At 40.4% G+C, this 18246-nt stretch overlaps 1 protein-coding gene across 1 annotated transcript in view; it reads left to right on the top strand.

Moving 5' to 3' along the window:
- The window catches only part of OCA2 (OCA2 melanosomal transmembrane protein), a 271890-nt gene that overhangs the window by 127528 nt on the left and 126116 nt on the right, over positions 1 to 18246 (top strand). The window contains exons 15-16 of the mRNA XM_007463772.1: positions 13235 to 13382; positions 15759 to 15816. Coding sequence (XP_007463834.1) covers positions 13235 to 13382; positions 15759 to 15816 — 206 coding nt within the window. The remainder of the gene's footprint in view (positions 1 to 13234; positions 13383 to 15758; positions 15817 to 18246) is intronic.

The raw sequence follows: 18246 nt of genomic DNA, 5'->3' as shown, positions 1-18246 counted from the left end.
CAGCAGGTCTTTGGTGTGTAGAGAGCATCTGTCAGATGCTTGGTTATGCTGCAGTAAAAAGTAACCCTGAAATCTCAGTGACTCTTCCTCACTTTGGCCTCATGCCCATTGTGGGCTGGCAGTGCCTTCCTGGTCAATAGTTCTCAGAGCCCTGAGCTGCTGGTCATCAGACAGAGAGAACCACATGTTCCACTCTACCACTGAATGACACAGCTCATCCTGAGTGTCACCAGGCCTCAGTTTTCACCCTGTCACCAGTTGCAGGGGTCAGGATGAGTCAGCCTGCCAAGTGATTAGAATGGGAGAGAACTTGACTTATTTGTTGAAAAGCACAAATAATAACAAGAGTCTGCCCCTCTGGTCACCAAATATCAACTCATGCTGCTTCTTCCTAATATTTTATATAGAATTTTAATATCTTTGTACAATAGGGATATTGGTGTGTAGTGTCTTCTCTTGAAATGTCTACTTTTGCTGTCCTTGAAGGATGAATATAGAAGTATATCCTCCTCTTCAGTTTTTGGGAAGAGATGGTGTAAAATTGCTACTACTTTTTTCCTTAAGTGTTTGCCAGGATATTTAAAGGCTTGGACCTCCCTCCCTTCCTCCCTCCCTTCCTTTCTTTCCTTCCTTCTAGTTTTTAACTACATATTTAAATTCCTTAATAGATATAGGGCTAGCTATTAAGGTTGTCTATTTCTTCTTGAGTGCTCACTTGTGGTTTATATCTTTAAAGGAATTTGTCCATCGTACCTCAATTGTTGAAAGAATTATTATAAAACTGATCATAATGGTTTTTCATTATCCTTTTAATGGCTATAGAACTTTTTAAATTGAAGTACAGTTGATTTGCAATATTGGGTTAGTTTTAGGTGTACAATAAAGTGATTCAGTTATATATATATATTTTTTTCAGATTATTTTCTATTAGGTTATTATAAGATATTGAGTATAGTTTGCTGTGCTATACAGTAAATCCTTGTTGCTTATCTGTTTTATGCATCATAGTTTGTATGCATTAATCCCATCCTCCTAATTTATGCCTCCCCTTCCCTTTCCCCTTTGCTAAACATAAGTTTATTTTCTATGTCTGTGAGTCTGTTTATGTTTTGTATATAGATTAATTTGTGTTATTTTTTAGATTCCAAGTATAAGTGATATCCTATAATACTTGTCTTTCTTTGTCTGAATTACTTCACTTAGTATGATATTCTCTATGTCCATGTTGCATGTTGCTGCTAATGGCAATATTTCATTCTTTTTATGGCTGAGTAATATTCCATTGTGTATATACACCACATCTTCCAACCAATCATCTATTGATGGGCACTTGGATTGTTTCCATGTCTTGGTTATGGTAAACAGTGTTCCTGTGAACATTTGACTGTATGTATCTTTTTGAATTAGAATTTTCATCTTTTCTGGATATGTGCCGAAGCGTGGAATTGCTGGATCATATGGTAACCTTATTTTTGGTTTTTCAAGGAACCTCCATAATGTTCTCCATAGTGGCTGCACCAATTTACATTCCCACAAACAGTATAGGAGTGTTCTCTTTTCTCCACACCCGCTCCAACATTTATTATTTGTAGACATTTTAATGATGGCCATTCTGACTGGTGTGAGGTGGAACCTCATTGTAGTTTTGATTTGCATTTCTCTAATAATTAGTGATACTGAGCATCATGTGCCTGATGGCCATCTGTGTGTGTTTTTTGGAGAAATACCTATTTAGGTCTTCTGCCAATTTTTCTTTTTTACATCTTTATTGGAATATAATTGTCTTACAGTGGTGTGTTAGTTTCTGCTTTATAACAAAGTGAATCAGTTATACATATACATATGTTCCCATATCTCTTCCCTCTTGCATCTCCCTCCATCCCACCCTCCCTGTCCCACTCCTCTAGGTGGTTACAAAACAATGAGCTGATCTCGCTGTGCTATGCAGCGGCTTCCCACTAGCTATCTATTTTATGTTTGGTAGTGTATATATGTCCATGCCACTCTCTCACTTTGTCACAGCTTACCCTTCGCCCTCCCCATATCCTCAAGTCCATTGTCTAGTAGGTCTGTGTCTTTATTCCTGTCTTACCCCAAGGTTCTTCATGACATTAAAAATAGAATTCCATATATATGTGTTAGCATATGGTATTTGTTTTTCTCTTTCTGACTTACTTCATTCTGTATGACAGACGCTATGTCCATTACAAATAGCCCAATTTCATTTATTTTTATGGCTGAGTAATATTCCATTGTATATATGTGCCACATCTTCTTTATCCATTCATCCAATGATGGACACTTAGGTTGTTTCCATCTCCTGGCTATTGTAAATAGAGCTGCAATGAACATTTGGTACATGACTCTTTTTGAATTATGGTTTTCTCAGGGTATATGCCCAGTAGTGGGATTGCTGGGTCATATGATAGTTCTATTTTTAGTTTTTTAAGGAACCTCCATATTGTTCTCCATAATGGCTGTACCAATTCACATTCCCACCAGCAGTGCAAGAGTGTTCGCTTTACTCCACACACTCGCCAGCATTTATTGTTTCCAGATTTTTTATGATGGCCATTCTGACTGGTGTGAGATACCTCATTGTAGTTTTGATTTGCATTTATCTAATGATTAATGATGTTGAGCATTGTTTCATGTGTTTGTTGGCAGTCTTTATATCTTCTTTGGAGAAATGTCTACTTAGGTCTTCTGCCCATTTTTGGATTGGGTTGTTTGATTTTTTGTTACTGAGCTGCATGAGCTGCTTATAAATTTTGGAGATGAATCTTTTGTCAGTTGCTTCATTTGCAAATATTTTCTCCCATTCTGAGGGTTGTATTTTGGTCTTGTTTTTGGTTTACTTTGCTGTGCAAAAGTTTTCAAGTATCATTAGGTCCCATTTGTTTATTTTTCTTTTTATTTCCATTTCTCTAAGAGGTGGGTCAAAAAGGATCTTGCTGTGATTTATGTCATAGAGTGTTTTGCCTATGTTTTCCTTTAAGAGTTTGATAGTTTCTGGCCTTACATTGAGGTCTTTAATCCATTTTGAGCTTATTTTTGTGTATGGTGTTAGGGAGTGATCTAATTTCATACTTTTACATGTACCTGTCCAGTTTTCCCAGCACCACTTATTGAAGAGGCTGTCCTTTCTCCACTGTACATTCCTGCCTCCTTTATCAAAGATAAGGTGTTCATATGTGCGTGGGTTTATCTCTGGGCTTTCTATCCTGTTTCATTGATCTACCTTTCTGTTTTTGTGCCAGTACCATACTCTCTTGATTACTGTAGCTTTGTAGTAAAGTCTGAAGTCACGGAACCTGATTCCTCCAGCTCCGTTTTTCATTCTCAAGATTGCTTTGGCTATTCGGGGCCTTTTGTGTTTCCACACAAATTGTGAAAATTTTGTTCTAGTTCTGTGAAAAATGTCAGTGGTAGTTTGATAGGGATTGCATTTAATCTGTAGATTGCTTTGGGTAGTAGAGTCATTTTCACAATGTTGATTCTTCCAAACCAAGAACATGATATATCTCTCCATCGATTTGTATCATCTTTAATTTCTTTCATCAGTGTCTTATAATTTTCTGCATACAGGTCTTTTGTCTCCTTAGGTAGGTTTATTCCTAGATATTTTATTCTTTTTGTTGCAATGGTAAATGGGAGTGTTTTCTTGATTTCTTTCAGTTTTTCCGTCATTAGTGTATGGGAATGCCAGAGATTTCTGTGCATTAATTTTGTATCCTGCTACTTTACCAGATTCATTGATTAGCTCTAGGAGATTTCTGGTAGCATCTTTAGGATTCTCTATGTATAGTATCATGTCATCTGCAAACAGTGACAGCTTTACTTCTTCTTTTCCAATTTGGATTCCTTTTATTTCCTTTTCTTCTCTGATTGCTGTGGCTAAAACTTCCAAAACTCTGTTGAATAATAGTGGTGAGAGTGGCCTACCTTGTCTTTTTCCTGATCTTAGTTGAAATGCTTTCAATTTTTCACCATTGAGGATGATGCTGGCTGTGGGTTTGTCATATATGGCCTTTATTATGTTGAGGAAAGTTCCCTCTATGCCGACTTTCTGCAGGGTTTTTATTATAAATGGTGTTGAATTTTGTTGAAAGCTTTCTCTGCATCTATTGAGATGATTATATGGTTTTTCTCCTTCTATTTGTTAATATGGTGTGTCACGTTGATTGCTTTGCGTATACTGAAGAATCCTTGCATTCCTGGAATAAACCCAAATTGATCATGGTGTATGATCCTTTTAATGTGTTGTTGGATTCTGTTTGCTAGTATTTTGTTGAGGATTTTTGCATCTATGTTCATCAGTGATATTGGCCTGTAATTTTCTTTCTTTTTGACATCCTTGTCTGGTTTTGGTATCAGGGTAATGGTGGCCTTGTAGAATGAGTTTGGGAGTGTTCCTCCCTCTGCTATATTTTGGAAGAGTTTGAGAAGGATAGGTGTTTGCTCTTCTCCAAATGTTTGATAGAATTCGCCTGTGAAGCCATCAAGTCCTGGGCTTTTGTTTGTTGGTAGATATATATATATATATATTTTTTGCTGTATGCGGGCCTCTCACTGCTGTGGTCTCTCCCGTTGAGGAGCAAAGGCTCCTGATGTGCAGGCCCAGCGGCCATTGCTCATGGGTCCAGCAGCTCTGCAGCACGTGGGATCCTCCAGGACTGGGGCACGAACCTGTGCCCCGTGTCTTGGCAGGCGGACTCGCAACCACTGCGACACCAGGGAAGTGGAAGAATTTTAATCACAGTTTCAATTTCAGTGCTTGTGATTGGTCTGTTCATATTTTCTATTCCTTCCTGATTCAGTCATGGCAGGATGTGCATTTCTAAGAATTTGCCCATTTTTTTCCAGGTTGTCCATTTTATTGGAGTAAAGTTGCTTGTAGTAATCTCTCATGATCTTTTGTATTTCTGCAGTGTCAGTTGTTACTTCTCCTTTTTCATTTCTATTGATTTGAGTCTTCTTCCTTTTTTTATTGATGAGTCTGGCTAATGGCTTATCAATTTTGTTTATCTACTCAAAGAACCAGCTTTTAGTTTTATTGATCTTTGCTATCATTTCCTTCATTTCTTTTTCATTTCTTTCTGATCTTTATGATTTCTTTCCTTCTGCTAACTTTGGGGTTTTTTTTGTTCTTCTTTCTCTAATTGCTTTAGGTGCAAGTTAGGTTGTTTATTTGAGATGTTCCCTGTTTCTTAAGGTTGGATTGTATTGCTATAAACTTCCCTTTTAGAACTGCTTTTGCTGCATCCCATAGGTTTTGGGTCGTGTGTTTTCATTGTCATTTGTTTCTATGTATATTTAGATTTTCACTTTGATTTCTTCAGTGATCACTTCGTTATCAAGTAGTGTATTGCTTGGCCTCCATGTGTTTGTACTTTTTACAGATATTTTCCTGTAATTGATATCTAGTCTCATAGCATTGTTGTTGGAAAAGATACTTGATACAATTTCAATTTTCTTAAATTTACCAAGGCTTGATTTGTGACCCAAGATGTGATCTATCCTGGAGAATGTTCCATGAGCAGTTGAGAAAAATGTGGATTCTGCTGTTTTTGGATGGAATGTCCTATATATATCAATTAAGTCCATCTTGTTTAATGTATCATTTAAAGCTTGTGTGCCCTTATTTATTTTCATTTTGGGTGATCTGTCCATTGGTGAAAGTGGGATGTTGAAGTCCCCTACTATGAATGTGTTACTGTCGATTTCCCCTTTTATGGCTGTTAGTATTTGCCTTATGTATTGAGGTGCTCCTATGTTGGGTGCATAAATATTTACAATGGTTATATCTTCTTCTTGGATCGATCCCTTGCTCATTACATAGTGTCCTTCTTTGTCTCTTCTAATAGTCTTTATTTTAAAGTCTATTTTGTCTGATATAAGTATTTCTACTCCAGCTTTCTTTTGGTTTCCATTTGCATGGAATATCTTTTTCCATCCCCTCACTTTCAGGCTGTATGTGTCTCTAGGTATGAAGTGGGTCTCTTGTAGACAGCATATATATGTGTCTTGTTTTTCTATCCATTCAGCCAGTCTGTGTCTTTTGGTGGGAGCATTTAATCCATTTACATTTTTTTTTTTTTTGCGGTACGCGGGCCTCTCACTGTTGTGGCCTCTCCCGTTGTGGAGCACAGGCTCCAGACACGCAGGCTCAGCGGCCACGGCTCACAGGCCCAGCTGCTCCACGGCATGTGGGATCTTCCCAGACCGGGGCACAAACCTGTGTCCCCTGCATCAGCAGGCGGACTCTCAACCACTGCGCCACCAGGGAAGCCCCAATCCATTTACATTTAAAGTAATTATCGATATGTATGTTCATATTCACATTTTCTTAATTCTTTTGGGCTTGTTATTATAGGTCTTTTCATTCTCTTGTGTCTCTTGCCTAGAGAAGATCCTTTAGCATTTGTTGTAAAGCTGGTTTGGTGGTGCTGAACTCTCTCAGCTTTTGCTTGTCTGTAAAGGTTTTAATTTCTCCATCAAATCTGAATGAGATGCTTGCTGGGTAGAGTAATCTTGGTTGTAGATTTTTCTCCTTCATCACTTTAACTATGTCCTTCCAGTCTCTTCTGGCTTGAAGAGTTTCTGCTGAAAGATCAGCTGTTAACCTTATGGGGATTCCCTTGTGTGTTATTTGTTGTTTTCCCTTGCTGCTTGTAATATGCTTTCTTTGTTTTTAATTTTTGACAGTTTGATTAATATATGTCTTGGTAGGTTTCTCGTTGGATTTATCCTGTATGGGACTCTCTGTGCTTCCTGGACTTGATTAACTATTTCCTTTCCCATATTAGGGAAGTTTTCAACTATAATCTCTTCAAATATTTTCTGAGTCCCTTTCTTTTTCTCTTCTTCTGCAACCCCTATAATTCGAGCATTGGTGCTTTTAATGTCCCAGATTTCTCTGAAACTGTCCTCAGTTCTTTTCATTTTTTTTTCTTTATTCTGCTCTGCAGTAGTTATTTCCACTATTTTATCTTCCAGGTCACTTATCCGTTCTTCTGCTTCAGTTATTCTGCTTTTGATCCCTTGTAGAGTATTTTTAATTTCATTTATTGTGTTGTTCCTCATTGATTGTTTCATCTTTTGTTCTTCTAGGTCCTTGTTAAATATTTCTTGCATTTTCTGTATTCTATTTCCACGATTTTGGATCATCTTTACTATCAATATTTTGAATTCTTTTTCAGGTAGACTGCGTATTTCCTCTTCATTTGTTAGGTTTGGTGGCTTTTTATCTTGCTCCTTCATCTGCTGTGTGTTTTTCTTTCTTCTCGTTTTGCTTATCTTACTGTGTTTGGGGTCTCCTTTTTGCAGGCTGCAGGTTTGTAGTTCCCATTGTTTTTGGTGTCTGTCCCCAGTGGCTAAAGTTGGTTCAGTGAGTTGTGTAGGCTTCCTGGTGGAGGGGACTAGTGCCTGTGCTGTGGTGGGTGAGGCTGGATCTTGTCTTTCTGGGGGGCAGGTCGACGTGTGGTGGTGTGTTTTGGGGTGTCTGTGAACTTATTATGATTTTAGGCAGCCTCTCTGCTAATGGGTGGGTTGTGTTCCTGTCTTGCTAGTTGTTTGGCATAGGGTGTCCCACACTGTAGTTTGCTGGTCGTTGAGTGAAGCTGGGTGTTTGTGTTGAGATGGAGATCTCTGCGAGATTTTCACTGTTTGATATTACATGGAGCTGGGAGGTCTCTTGTGGGCCAGTGTTCTGAAGTTGGCTCTCCCACCTCAGAGGCACAGCACTGACTCCTGGCTGCTGTACCAAGAGCCTTTCATTCACACAGCTCAGAATAAAAGGGAGAAAAAGTAGAAATAAATAATGAAAGAGGATAAAAGAAAATGAAATATAGTAAGGTAAAATAAAATAAAGTTATTAAAATAAAAACATAATTATCAAGAAAAAAAAGTTTTTAAGTAAAAAAACGGACAGATAGAACCCTAGGACAAATGGTAGAAGCAAAGCTATACAGACAAAATCTCACACAGAAGCATACACATGCACACTCAGAAAAAGAGGAAAAGGGGAAAAAATAATAAATCTTGCTCTCAAAGTCCACTTCCTCAATTTGGGATGATTCGTTGTCTATTCATGTATTCCACAGATTCAGGGTACATCAAGTTGATTGTAGAGATTTAATCCACTACTCCTGAGGCTGCTGGGAGAGATTTCCCTTTCTCTTCTTTGTTTGCAGAGCTCCTGGGGTTCAGCTTTGGATTTGGCCCTGCCTCTGTGTGTAGGTCACTGGAGTGTGTCTGTTCTTCACTCAGACAGGACGTGGTTAAAGACGCCATTGATTCGGGGCCTCAGGCTCACTCAGGCCAGGCAGAGGTAGGGGTATGGATTGTGGGGCAAGCCTGCGGCGCTTCTGCCAATTTTTTGATTGGGTTGTTTGATATTGGGTTGTATGAGCTGTTTGTATATTTTGGATTAATATCTCTTGTCAGTTGCATCTTTTGCAAAGATTTTTTCCCATTCTGTAGGTTGTCTTTCATTCTGTTGATAGTTTCCTTTGCTGTGCAAAAGCTTTTATGTTTGGTTAGGTCCCATTTGTTTATCTTTGCTTTTATTTCTTTTCCTTGGTAAACTGATTTAAGAAAATATTGCTATGATTTATGTCCAAGAAGTTTCACCTATGTTCTCTTCTAGGAATTTATGGTGTCATGTCTTATATTTAGGTCTTTTAACCATTTTGAGTGTATTTCTGTGTATGGTGTGAAGGAGTGTTCTAATTTCATTGATTTATATGAGGATGTTCAGCTTTTCCAACACCACTTGCTGAAGAGAATGTCTTTTCTCCATTGTATATTCTTACCTCTTTTGTTGTAGATTAACTGACCATAGGTGTTTGGGCTTATTTCTGGGCTCTCTGTTCTGTTCCATTGACCTATATGTCTGTTTTTGTGCCAATACCATGCTGTTTTGATTACTGTAGCTTTGTAGTATTGTCTGAAGTCTGGGAGGTTTACGTAATGACTATAGAATTTTTGGTAAATGAACTTCTCTCATTCCTGATATTGGATTTATGTCTTAACTTTTTTTCTGATTGGTCTGTCTAGAGGTTTATCAGTGTTACTGATCTCAACCAGCTTTTGATTATATAGATTTTTTCTACATTTTTTCTCTTTTAATGATTTATACTCTGATATTTATTATTTATTTTCTCCTACTTACTTTGGGTTTATTTATTTTTTCTTCTTTTACTAGTTTCGTAATGTGAGGGTTGAGATTATTGGTTTTATGTATATCTTATTTTCTAGTATAGGTATTTAGTGCTCTAAATTTCCTTCTAAGTAGTGGTCTTCCACCAATTTTGATATGTTTTGTTTTACTTCCCTTCAATTCAAATTACTTTCTGATTTCCATTTTGGTTTCTTCTTTGATCCTTGGATATTTTAGATGTATATACCTACACCAAATTTGGGGATTTTTGCAGTTACCAAATTTAATTTCACAGTGGTCAGAGAATATATTTTGTAAAACTTGAATCCTTTTGAATTGATTGAAACCTGTTTTATGGTAGAATGTGGCCTATTTTCATAAATATTCTATTTGCACTAGAAAAGAATATATATTCTGCTGTTGTTGGTTGGAGTTATGTCAATATGAACAATTAGGTCAAGTTGACTGATAATGTTATTCAGGTCATCCATATTCTTGCTGATTTTCTGCCCACTTGTCTATGAATTATTGAGAGGTGGATGTAGAAATCTCTGATTAAGACTGTGGATTTGTCTATTTATCTTTGCAATTCTATGATTTTTTGCTTTACATATTTCAAAATTTTGTTACTAGGGTACATAAATATTTAGGGTTACTATTTCCTCTAGAAGAGTTAACACCTTTATCATTATGAAGTACCCTTCCCTATCCATAGTAATATTCTTGCTCTGAAAACTAATTTCATCTTAATGTAGCAATTCCAGCTTTCTGTTAGTGTGGTATATTTTTATCATCCTTTTACTTTTAACCTTTTTGTGTCTTTATATTTAAAGTGCATTTCTTGCAAATAGCTTATAGTTGGGTCTTGCTTTTTTATCCAATCTACTAATCTGTCTTTTAATTGATATGTTTAGATCATTGATATTTAACTTGATTAGTGATATGGTTGAATTTAAGTGTATCATCATGTCACATTTTCTAATTGTGACTTTAGTTATAATTATATCACTAAATTCAAGTGATATTATACCACTTAACATAAAGTATAAGAATTTTAAAGTAGTATAACTCTATTTCTCAACTCCTGGCCTAGGTGTCTTCCCCTGAGACTCCTGAATTAGAGCCAGGTGACCCTCCTCTAGGCTCCTGGCAGGCACCACCTCCTGTGAGAGAACACATCCCACATGGTAATGTCTTTGCCTGCTTGTAATATTTATACGGCAACCACAAGTAATGCCACAAGTGGGTGGTTGAGAAGCTTGGAAAGATAGGGGCTGGAGGTAATCAGAGAAGTAGAGATGAGACATCTGATGATGTGTCCTGGTCAGGGCTAGTCAGGCAAAGCAAGAGCTAAAACTTATACAGTGGGATCAGAGCTCACAATGGCACTCACAATTTGAGGATCTTGAGTCTTCCCTAAAGATCTTTGCAGGTCATGGGGAACAATGGGCTATTTGAAAGAAGGAAACTATCTATCTATCTATCATCTGTTTTCTTAGGTGGATCAGCCTAGATAGGTAGAAGATAGGTAAATAGGAACATAGATTCCTTGTTTCCATATATCTAACTGTATTTATCTATAGATAGATAAATAGATATATAGTTTCTATAGATGATAGATAGATAGATAGATAGATAGATAGATAGGGCAAACAGTGTTTTATGATTAACCAGGGACCAACCAGGGTTGGGTTGTCAGGAAGTGGCTTCAGTCAAAGGTTACTGAGGAGCAGCAATCAGAATTAGGCAAATGTGAGGAGATGAAGCCTGGATAAGCTGGTGACCTGAGTCAGGAACAGGTGGATCCTGCAAGACCCACACCATCATATCCTGAACTGCTCTTGTGGCCTAGTACAGCCTTAGCTCGTGTTCATTTATGATGTATCTTATTTCTCTGTCTAGCTTGTTGGAGGCCTGTCGTATAACTTGTCAATTTATTCTTCTCCTTTAACATCTAGCATGGTGTCTGGCACCTATTACATGTTCAGTGCAGAAATGTAGAGGAGAATGACATTGATAAGACCAAAATGACATTTCAGGTTCATGTACCTGGAAGATTAATGATGTCATATAAGAACTAAGACAGTGAGGGAAGAGAGAGTTCTGTGGGGGAAGATGGAATGTTTATCTGTGAATCTTGTAGCACAAGGTTCAGAGGGCAATACCAGGTAGCTGATTGGGTTCACTGTCTTAGAGCTCAGCAGAGACAGGGTGGGTAAATGGCAGAGGAGGTACAGAGGAAGCTTGGGAGCCGAGGAGTGGGTGCTTGGCTAAACTGAGCTCTGGGTGCAGGCAGTGGACTCCCTTCTCTTGGACAAAATCGCTCTCAACCAAAATTTCCCATGATCGGTGATATATTTATTTCGTCCACAACTAGAAAAATGAAAGTGCACTACTTGAGCATTAACCCATGGGTTGATCTGAGGAGAGTAGCCTGTCCTGTTTGATTTGATGGGCTAGAAGGTGGCAAGGCTCTGGGTGTGCGTGAGGGGCTGAAGGTGACGCTGGAGAAGACACCTGTGGAAAGGAGCCCTGGGGACCTGGAAGGCCAGATTCACAGTTTCTGCTTCTCCAAACACAGAGGTGGGGAGGCTCCCACAGGCTGGCCTGGGAGCTGAGCTGAGCAATGCTCCTGTGTAGCTCTTTAAAGTTGGTCAGCTGCTTGAGAGAGTGGCAGTCACTAGTATGGCTTGAAAGAATGGCTAGAAAATCTCTGATACTTTAGGGATGGGCTTTGAATGATATCCATTGTATAATTAAGTTCAGAGCATTGGATGAAATAATGGCACTCTCTGCACCTTCTCTGAAGCTGCTGCACCATCTTGTCCCCCCATTCCTGTCCCAGTGCGGCATTTGTGTGTGTGTGTGTGTTCAGTATTTCAGAAGCCTAATTCATGTTTTTATCCTCTTCCTCCTTTTTATATTATCATATCCTCACAGGTTGTTTAATGAGGTGTGAATTATGTTTACTGAGGGAATTATGGATCTGTTTCTCTGTAGAGGCTTTCAGGTTATACCCAAGTTTCTTCTGTTTTAGCAAGCTACAAAGAATCAATATGTACTGAATGGAAGTACTTTACTTATCTTCATTCTAAAAAGTTTTCATCTTTGAAAGGCTGACCCTTTAGAGAAAACCATGGTGGCATTTTCCTTGTCATTGAGCCCAGGCATGTGCACTGCTTCACAGGTCTTGGGAGAATTGCCCTGCCTTGACTCTGCTCTGAGCTAGTGTCAACTGACCTAATCCTGCTTGAAAGTGTGTGTTCTTTTAATATCATCTTGAATTTTTAAGATATGTAGTATAGTGCACTGTACATGAGAGGTGATTAATGAAAATACTGTGCTTCCTTATATTCTTTTAGTGGATATTTTGAGAAATTTTTGTAGTATCTTTAACAGTAAACTAGAGGTTAAAAGTAAAATTTCATAAGATATTCCAGTATTTTAGGAGCCAATAAATTAGCAATTCATTTTTCTCTTCTCTATCAGAAGAGGTTTAAATTCATTGATGGGTGAAAATTTGCCTCATTCTTTTAATTTCAGAAGTGCATAAAGTTGTCTACATTTCTCTCCTTTGTGTCCTTTCATAGACGCAAGCTCAACTTGGGGGCCTGGTCATGAGGGAGGGCTCTCCCCATCTCCTGCTATTACCAAATGCCCTACTGGGGAGACCAGGCACCACCTACTACACTTGTATTTCTGATGTGTATTAGATCTGTTTCAAAGATTAGGCAATGTCTGGATTTTGAACTGAGATCTGAACTACTGGCTCCAAGAAGTAATTTCTTGGGAGGGAAAAAGTTTATTGGGTGCTTTCATATGCCTATTCAAGAATTTATTCTTCACCCAAAGAGTTGAAATTATCTTTACATCTACTGTAATTTTTAAGAGTCAGCTTTGTCTTCTGGTTCTCTCATAATAACATGAAAGCTAAGAAGCCACTGCTTTGGTTTGGCCCTTGGAGATCTGCATCACGGGTGTGTGTTTTCTGTTCTTGGAGGGTGCTGAGGGGAGTAGGTGCTGATGTCTGAGACTGCAGGAGAATGAAGCCTCGACTTTCCTTGCCTGCAGAACTGAAGCATGAGATCCATGTCTGGCGCCTTACTGCACAGCACATCAGCCCAGCCAGCCGTGAGGAGACAGCAGTTCGAGGTCTACTCCTGGGGAAGGTGCTGGCACTGGAGCGCTTGCTGGCCCGAAGGTTGCACAGCTTCCACAGGTATCAAGCCAGGCCCTGCTCAGATCACTCTTGGTTTACAGCAGTGGTTCTTACCTTTACCAGTTATACTCAATGGTTGGATTGTATCAACAACCTATTTATGACCACCTTAAGAGTGTCCAAATGTCATGTGTAAAATGTGAGCTAAAGTGATTGTGAAGAATACCCCATGGTACGGCGAAAGAGTAACACTAGCTGCATGCTACTAAGTAAGTTTTGGGTGCCATACACTGTACTAAACCTGTTATGATGCAGCATTTTATTTAACCCTCACTTAGATCTCTGGAATGTGTGCTGATATTAGCCCCAGCTTAAGGGAGAAAACTGTGAGGCTCAGAGAATTTGAGCAACTTGCCCAGGGTTATGAAAGAGTGATGCCAGGGATTGACTTCACACTCAACTACTGCCTGTCACACTTCACACCTAACACATTGCATAATAAAAATTAAAAAAATATATAACAAACTAATCTAAAAAAATATTCTCCCAGTAGTTTATTTTCCAGGAGCTCAAAGAATACCTAATTCCTGCTCAATTCATTTCTTGGAGTTTTTGGGGTTTTTTTTTGCCACCTTATGACATGTGGGAAATTAGTTCCCTGACTAGGGATTGAACCAGGGCCCCCTGCATTGGAAGCACAGAATCTTAATCACTGGACAACCAGAGAAGTCCCTTGAGTTTGTTTTTAATCAAAGCTGAGACCTAACAGTAACAGTGAGGTGCTGAGTTTTTCCTCCCCGCTCGGAGGAGGTGCTGAGTTCCAACCTGTCTTTACACTGGAAGTACTGACAGAAAGAGTGAGAGCCTGCTCACTCCTCAGGGATGTGGAAGGATTCTTGCAGTAGGGTTGAGAAGTGGGTGGAGATGTGAAGTCTGTCACGGCAAGGGGAAATGTGAGTCCTTGTGAAGGTAGTGAGAATGATCTTACATATTGCGGTTTGCTGAGACCAGCCCTGTGTTACCAGAGAGCAGGCAAGCAGACTGAGGACAGGAGCTGGGCACAGTGCCAGTGCCAACCTCTGAGGGCTGTCTAGTGTGGCTGCAGCCTGGTCTGAGAGTGGGGGGAGAAGGCCACAGGCGAGTATGTAGAGACTCACTCTGTCTAGAGATGCATCCCAGTGTGAAGCACTGTCTCAGCATCCTCAGCTCCATCTCATCTCAAGACCTACCTGTATCCTGTGACGCTGGAGAAGCAGGACCTGGTACCCCCAAGCTACTGGAAGGCCCTGAGTTACAGGCTGGGGACAGAGTGAACAACTTCAACAACAGGCATGGATCTTAAAAGGAAAAACTTTGTAAATTAAAGATGCAGGAGTAAATTGCCCTGAATATATTTAATCTACTGGCCTTCAAGTTTCAACGTGTTCCATCTGGTATGGATGTTAAGACACAGCCAGTGTATCTCAGGGTTAAAATGTGAAGAATTCACCAAGTGTCCATCAACTCATCCTGTTTTGATCACAGAAAGGGAAACTGAGGCCCAGAGAGGGCAGTGGCTTTGTAAGCCCACACAGTCACTGGAAGCAGATAGGAATGAGGGTGATCTAAGGCATGTGATAACTCTTCAGGTCTTGTTTCTACATTTTATTTTTAAAAATTGTCCTTAGAACCATTCAGTTGGGTCTGCTGTGATTTCCTTTAGGGTCTGTACTGGCTGTGTGGTCGACCTCCACTGACACTATGACACGTGAGTGCTCATGAAGACTAAATTCTACACCACACAACTTCTTTTTCCTAACTGGTGAGGGAGGAAATAAAGCAGAAAAGAAAAGATGAGTTGATAGGAAAGGTTAAAAAAGAACGGCAAGTTGGAACAAATAGAGGTGACAAATGGAAATAGAGATGGGCGGATACCATGACCAGAGGGAGAAGGAAGCAGACATAAGTGCTTCAAAGTTCATTTCCAATTGATCAAAATCACCACTAAAGCAAGTGGCATTTCTTTTACTGTTTTTTTCCTTTAGTTAAATTATAAATATAACACATCCTCATTTTGAAAAAAGATTCAGAAAATTAATAAGTAAAAAGAGGAAAACCAAGGTGGCTTACTGTCTCATTCCCCTGTTGACATTCTGGCCAGTGTTCTTCTCACGTTTCCTGTGCTATGCTCGCACATGCCTCGTTGAACAGTCCGGTCATTTCATGTATTACTTTCCCTTGGGAATCTAGAGTGAGCATCTTTTCCAACTCATGAACCCAGTTCTATCGGGCTTCTTACACCACGAGGCCTGCCCCATTCTGTGGCCGCACCTGGTGTCACACTGTGGATGGCGTCCAGGCCAGGGGACCATGCTGTGTGCCATTGCTGAATGCCACCTTGCTGGCCTCACTGCTTGATGCCACCAGGAAAATGATGTCTTTCCTTTTTTCTTTTAGACAGATCTCACAGGAAGATAAAAATTGGGAGACCAATATCCAGGAGCTACAAAGAAAGGTATTGTGGTTTCTTTTCTCAGGGATTTTTTTCCCCCTGTACGCAGGGCTGTCACTGTTGTGGCCTCTCCCGTTGTGGAGCACAGGCTCCGGACGCACAGACTCAGCGGCCATGGCTCACAGGCCCAGCCGCTCCATGGCATGTGGGATCTTCCCGGACTGGGGCACAAACCCGTGTCCCCTGCATCGGCAGGCAGACTCTCAACCACTGCACGGCCAGGGAAGCCCTCTCAGGGATTTCTTGAAGAACAGAGTAGATTCCTTTTATTTTCTTCATGTGAAGTTGCAATTGAAAGTCATCTTTCTTTTATTCCTGTAGTTGTACACAAGACATAAGTTATTTCCAGGAATTAATGGGAAAGATAATTTTCCAGACATGGTAGGCTTATTCTGTCCAGGAATTTAAAAGGTAAACTTTTTATGTTCCTTTAAAATAAGGCAGCACTTTCTGTGGTTGGCTGGCTCTCAGCTCCCCCTGACCCTGAAAGGTATGTCTATGGTTCCCATTGTGTGGGTGAGAAGATGGAGGCCAAGACAAGGGAGGCATGCTGCTTGAGATGGAACACCTTTTGGGGCAGAGATGGGGTGTATGTCTTCTGTTGTATGGCTCTGACTTTGGGAGGCAAAGCTCATTTTGGGCTCTTTTGCTCACTTTCCCACCTAGGTGGAATTTCTCAGCCCCCGTGAGGACACATAATGCCCCTCTCCCAGCTCAAGATCTGCTGGAAGTCATGTATATCTTCATGAAATTTCAAATCCAGGTAGTTTCTTTCCTAGGGAGAGGTTGAATACCCACTCTCTAATTATGATAGGAACATTTTGTCCTTCGCTAAAGGAAATTTAGACATTGGGACCCGGTAGGTAACCTGTTCTTTGAGTCTGTCCTCCCAGCATATATCCCACTCAGATGGTCAGGGTTAGGGAAGGTGGGTGTGGCTATGACATTTTTCTGGCTTCAGGCTTAAACGGACCCTGCCCACCTTTTCTAGTAGTTCTGGCTGCAAGTTAGGGATGAGACTGTATACTTCTCTGTATACCTGGTGGACAAGGACTGGGGAGCTGGGCACTACCCCTGCATTGTTTCTCAGACTTCTCACCTTGATGACCTCAGATAACCAAAGGATAAAATTTGACAGACACCCCAAAATAACAAAGTACAAACTTTGATCATCTTATACCAGCCGAGCGACACTGGAATACTCTTTGACCTCCCTGCTCCCTCCATTTCCAATCCTGGAGTCGACCATGGTAATACACAGTTTCTGTGGTTAACCTGGCCCAGGGAGGTACCATGCCCCTTTCTTCCTGATTCTCCATCACAGACTCATCTAGCAAAATTGGCTTCCTTAGTGGGGGAAGGGCAAGATGAGTGGGGGCCGGCCAAGCCTTGGCAGTGGGTGGGGAAGGAAAACAGGAGGTCCCAAAGCAGCCCCCATGGCGAGTGAGCAGGGGGCGAGGGGCTGCTGCCAGAGTCATTGTGACACAGAGGGATATGCTTGTGGGTTTTATGGCAGCAGCTTTAACTGTGTGACCAGAGAAATCAAGAGAGAATACTTATCTCTAACTCTACCTATACCTACACCCATACTCATGTCTGTGTCTATGTCCATGTCTATACCCCTGTCTATACCCTTATCTATATCTACATCTATCTCTATGTCTACATCTATATCTTTATCTACACCCATATCTTACCCATAGCTCTGTCTATATCTACCCATACCTACACCTGGATCTATATTTATATAGCCTTATCAATATTTACATCTAGACCTGGATATCCTAGGCATAGACTAACAGACAGAGGTGCTAGTGGGATCACACTGAGGAAAGGACATAGTGCAGTTGTTGGTTCACACTGTGGAGTGTGATTCACACAGGGGCCTAGTTAGATGTGTGTGTTTCTTGGGACCTCACTCCCTGCCCCAGTCCCACACAGCACAGCACCCTTTGGGGACCTTGCCCTATCTTGCCCTGTGGCTCAGGCCCACTGGAAGGAGGTCTGCAACTCCAAGGTTAATGAAGGTGCTGCAGAGTACCTCCCCTCGCCCCCTGAATGTCTGGGGCAGGATCCCATATGTGTCATCTGGTGACTAGGGGACTGCTAAGTGCATTCAGTGGAAGTCCTGTTATTGCAAGAACATTTTAACCTCAGTACCACATGAGCAGAGATTTGCATAATAGAGGGAAAGTTAAACTAAAAGGTTATTAACACACAGTACCCGTGGAAATGCATGTGTCTTGAAGGGCCAGGTCCCTGGAGGTTAATATGTTGGCTTCACAATGGCTTTATTTTATCTGATGCTGGCAGTGGGGCTGGGAACAGCTTAGCATCTCTGTATCATATTGAAAATGTATTTAGTCAGGTGTCATATAAAAGGATTGTACTGGGCTTCCCTGGTGGTGCAGTGGTTGAGAGTCCGCCTGCCGA

Source organism: Lipotes vexillifer, unplaced genomic scaffold (genome assembly GCF_000442215.2).
Source record: "Lipotes vexillifer unplaced genomic scaffold, Lipotes_vexillifer_v1.1 scaffold200, whole genome shotgun sequence".
NCBI lineage: Eukaryota > Metazoa > Chordata > Mammalia > Artiodactyla > Lipotidae > Lipotes > Lipotes vexillifer.
Note: the sequence above shows the minus strand (reverse complement) of the source record. Positions and strands in the feature narration are given on the sequence as shown.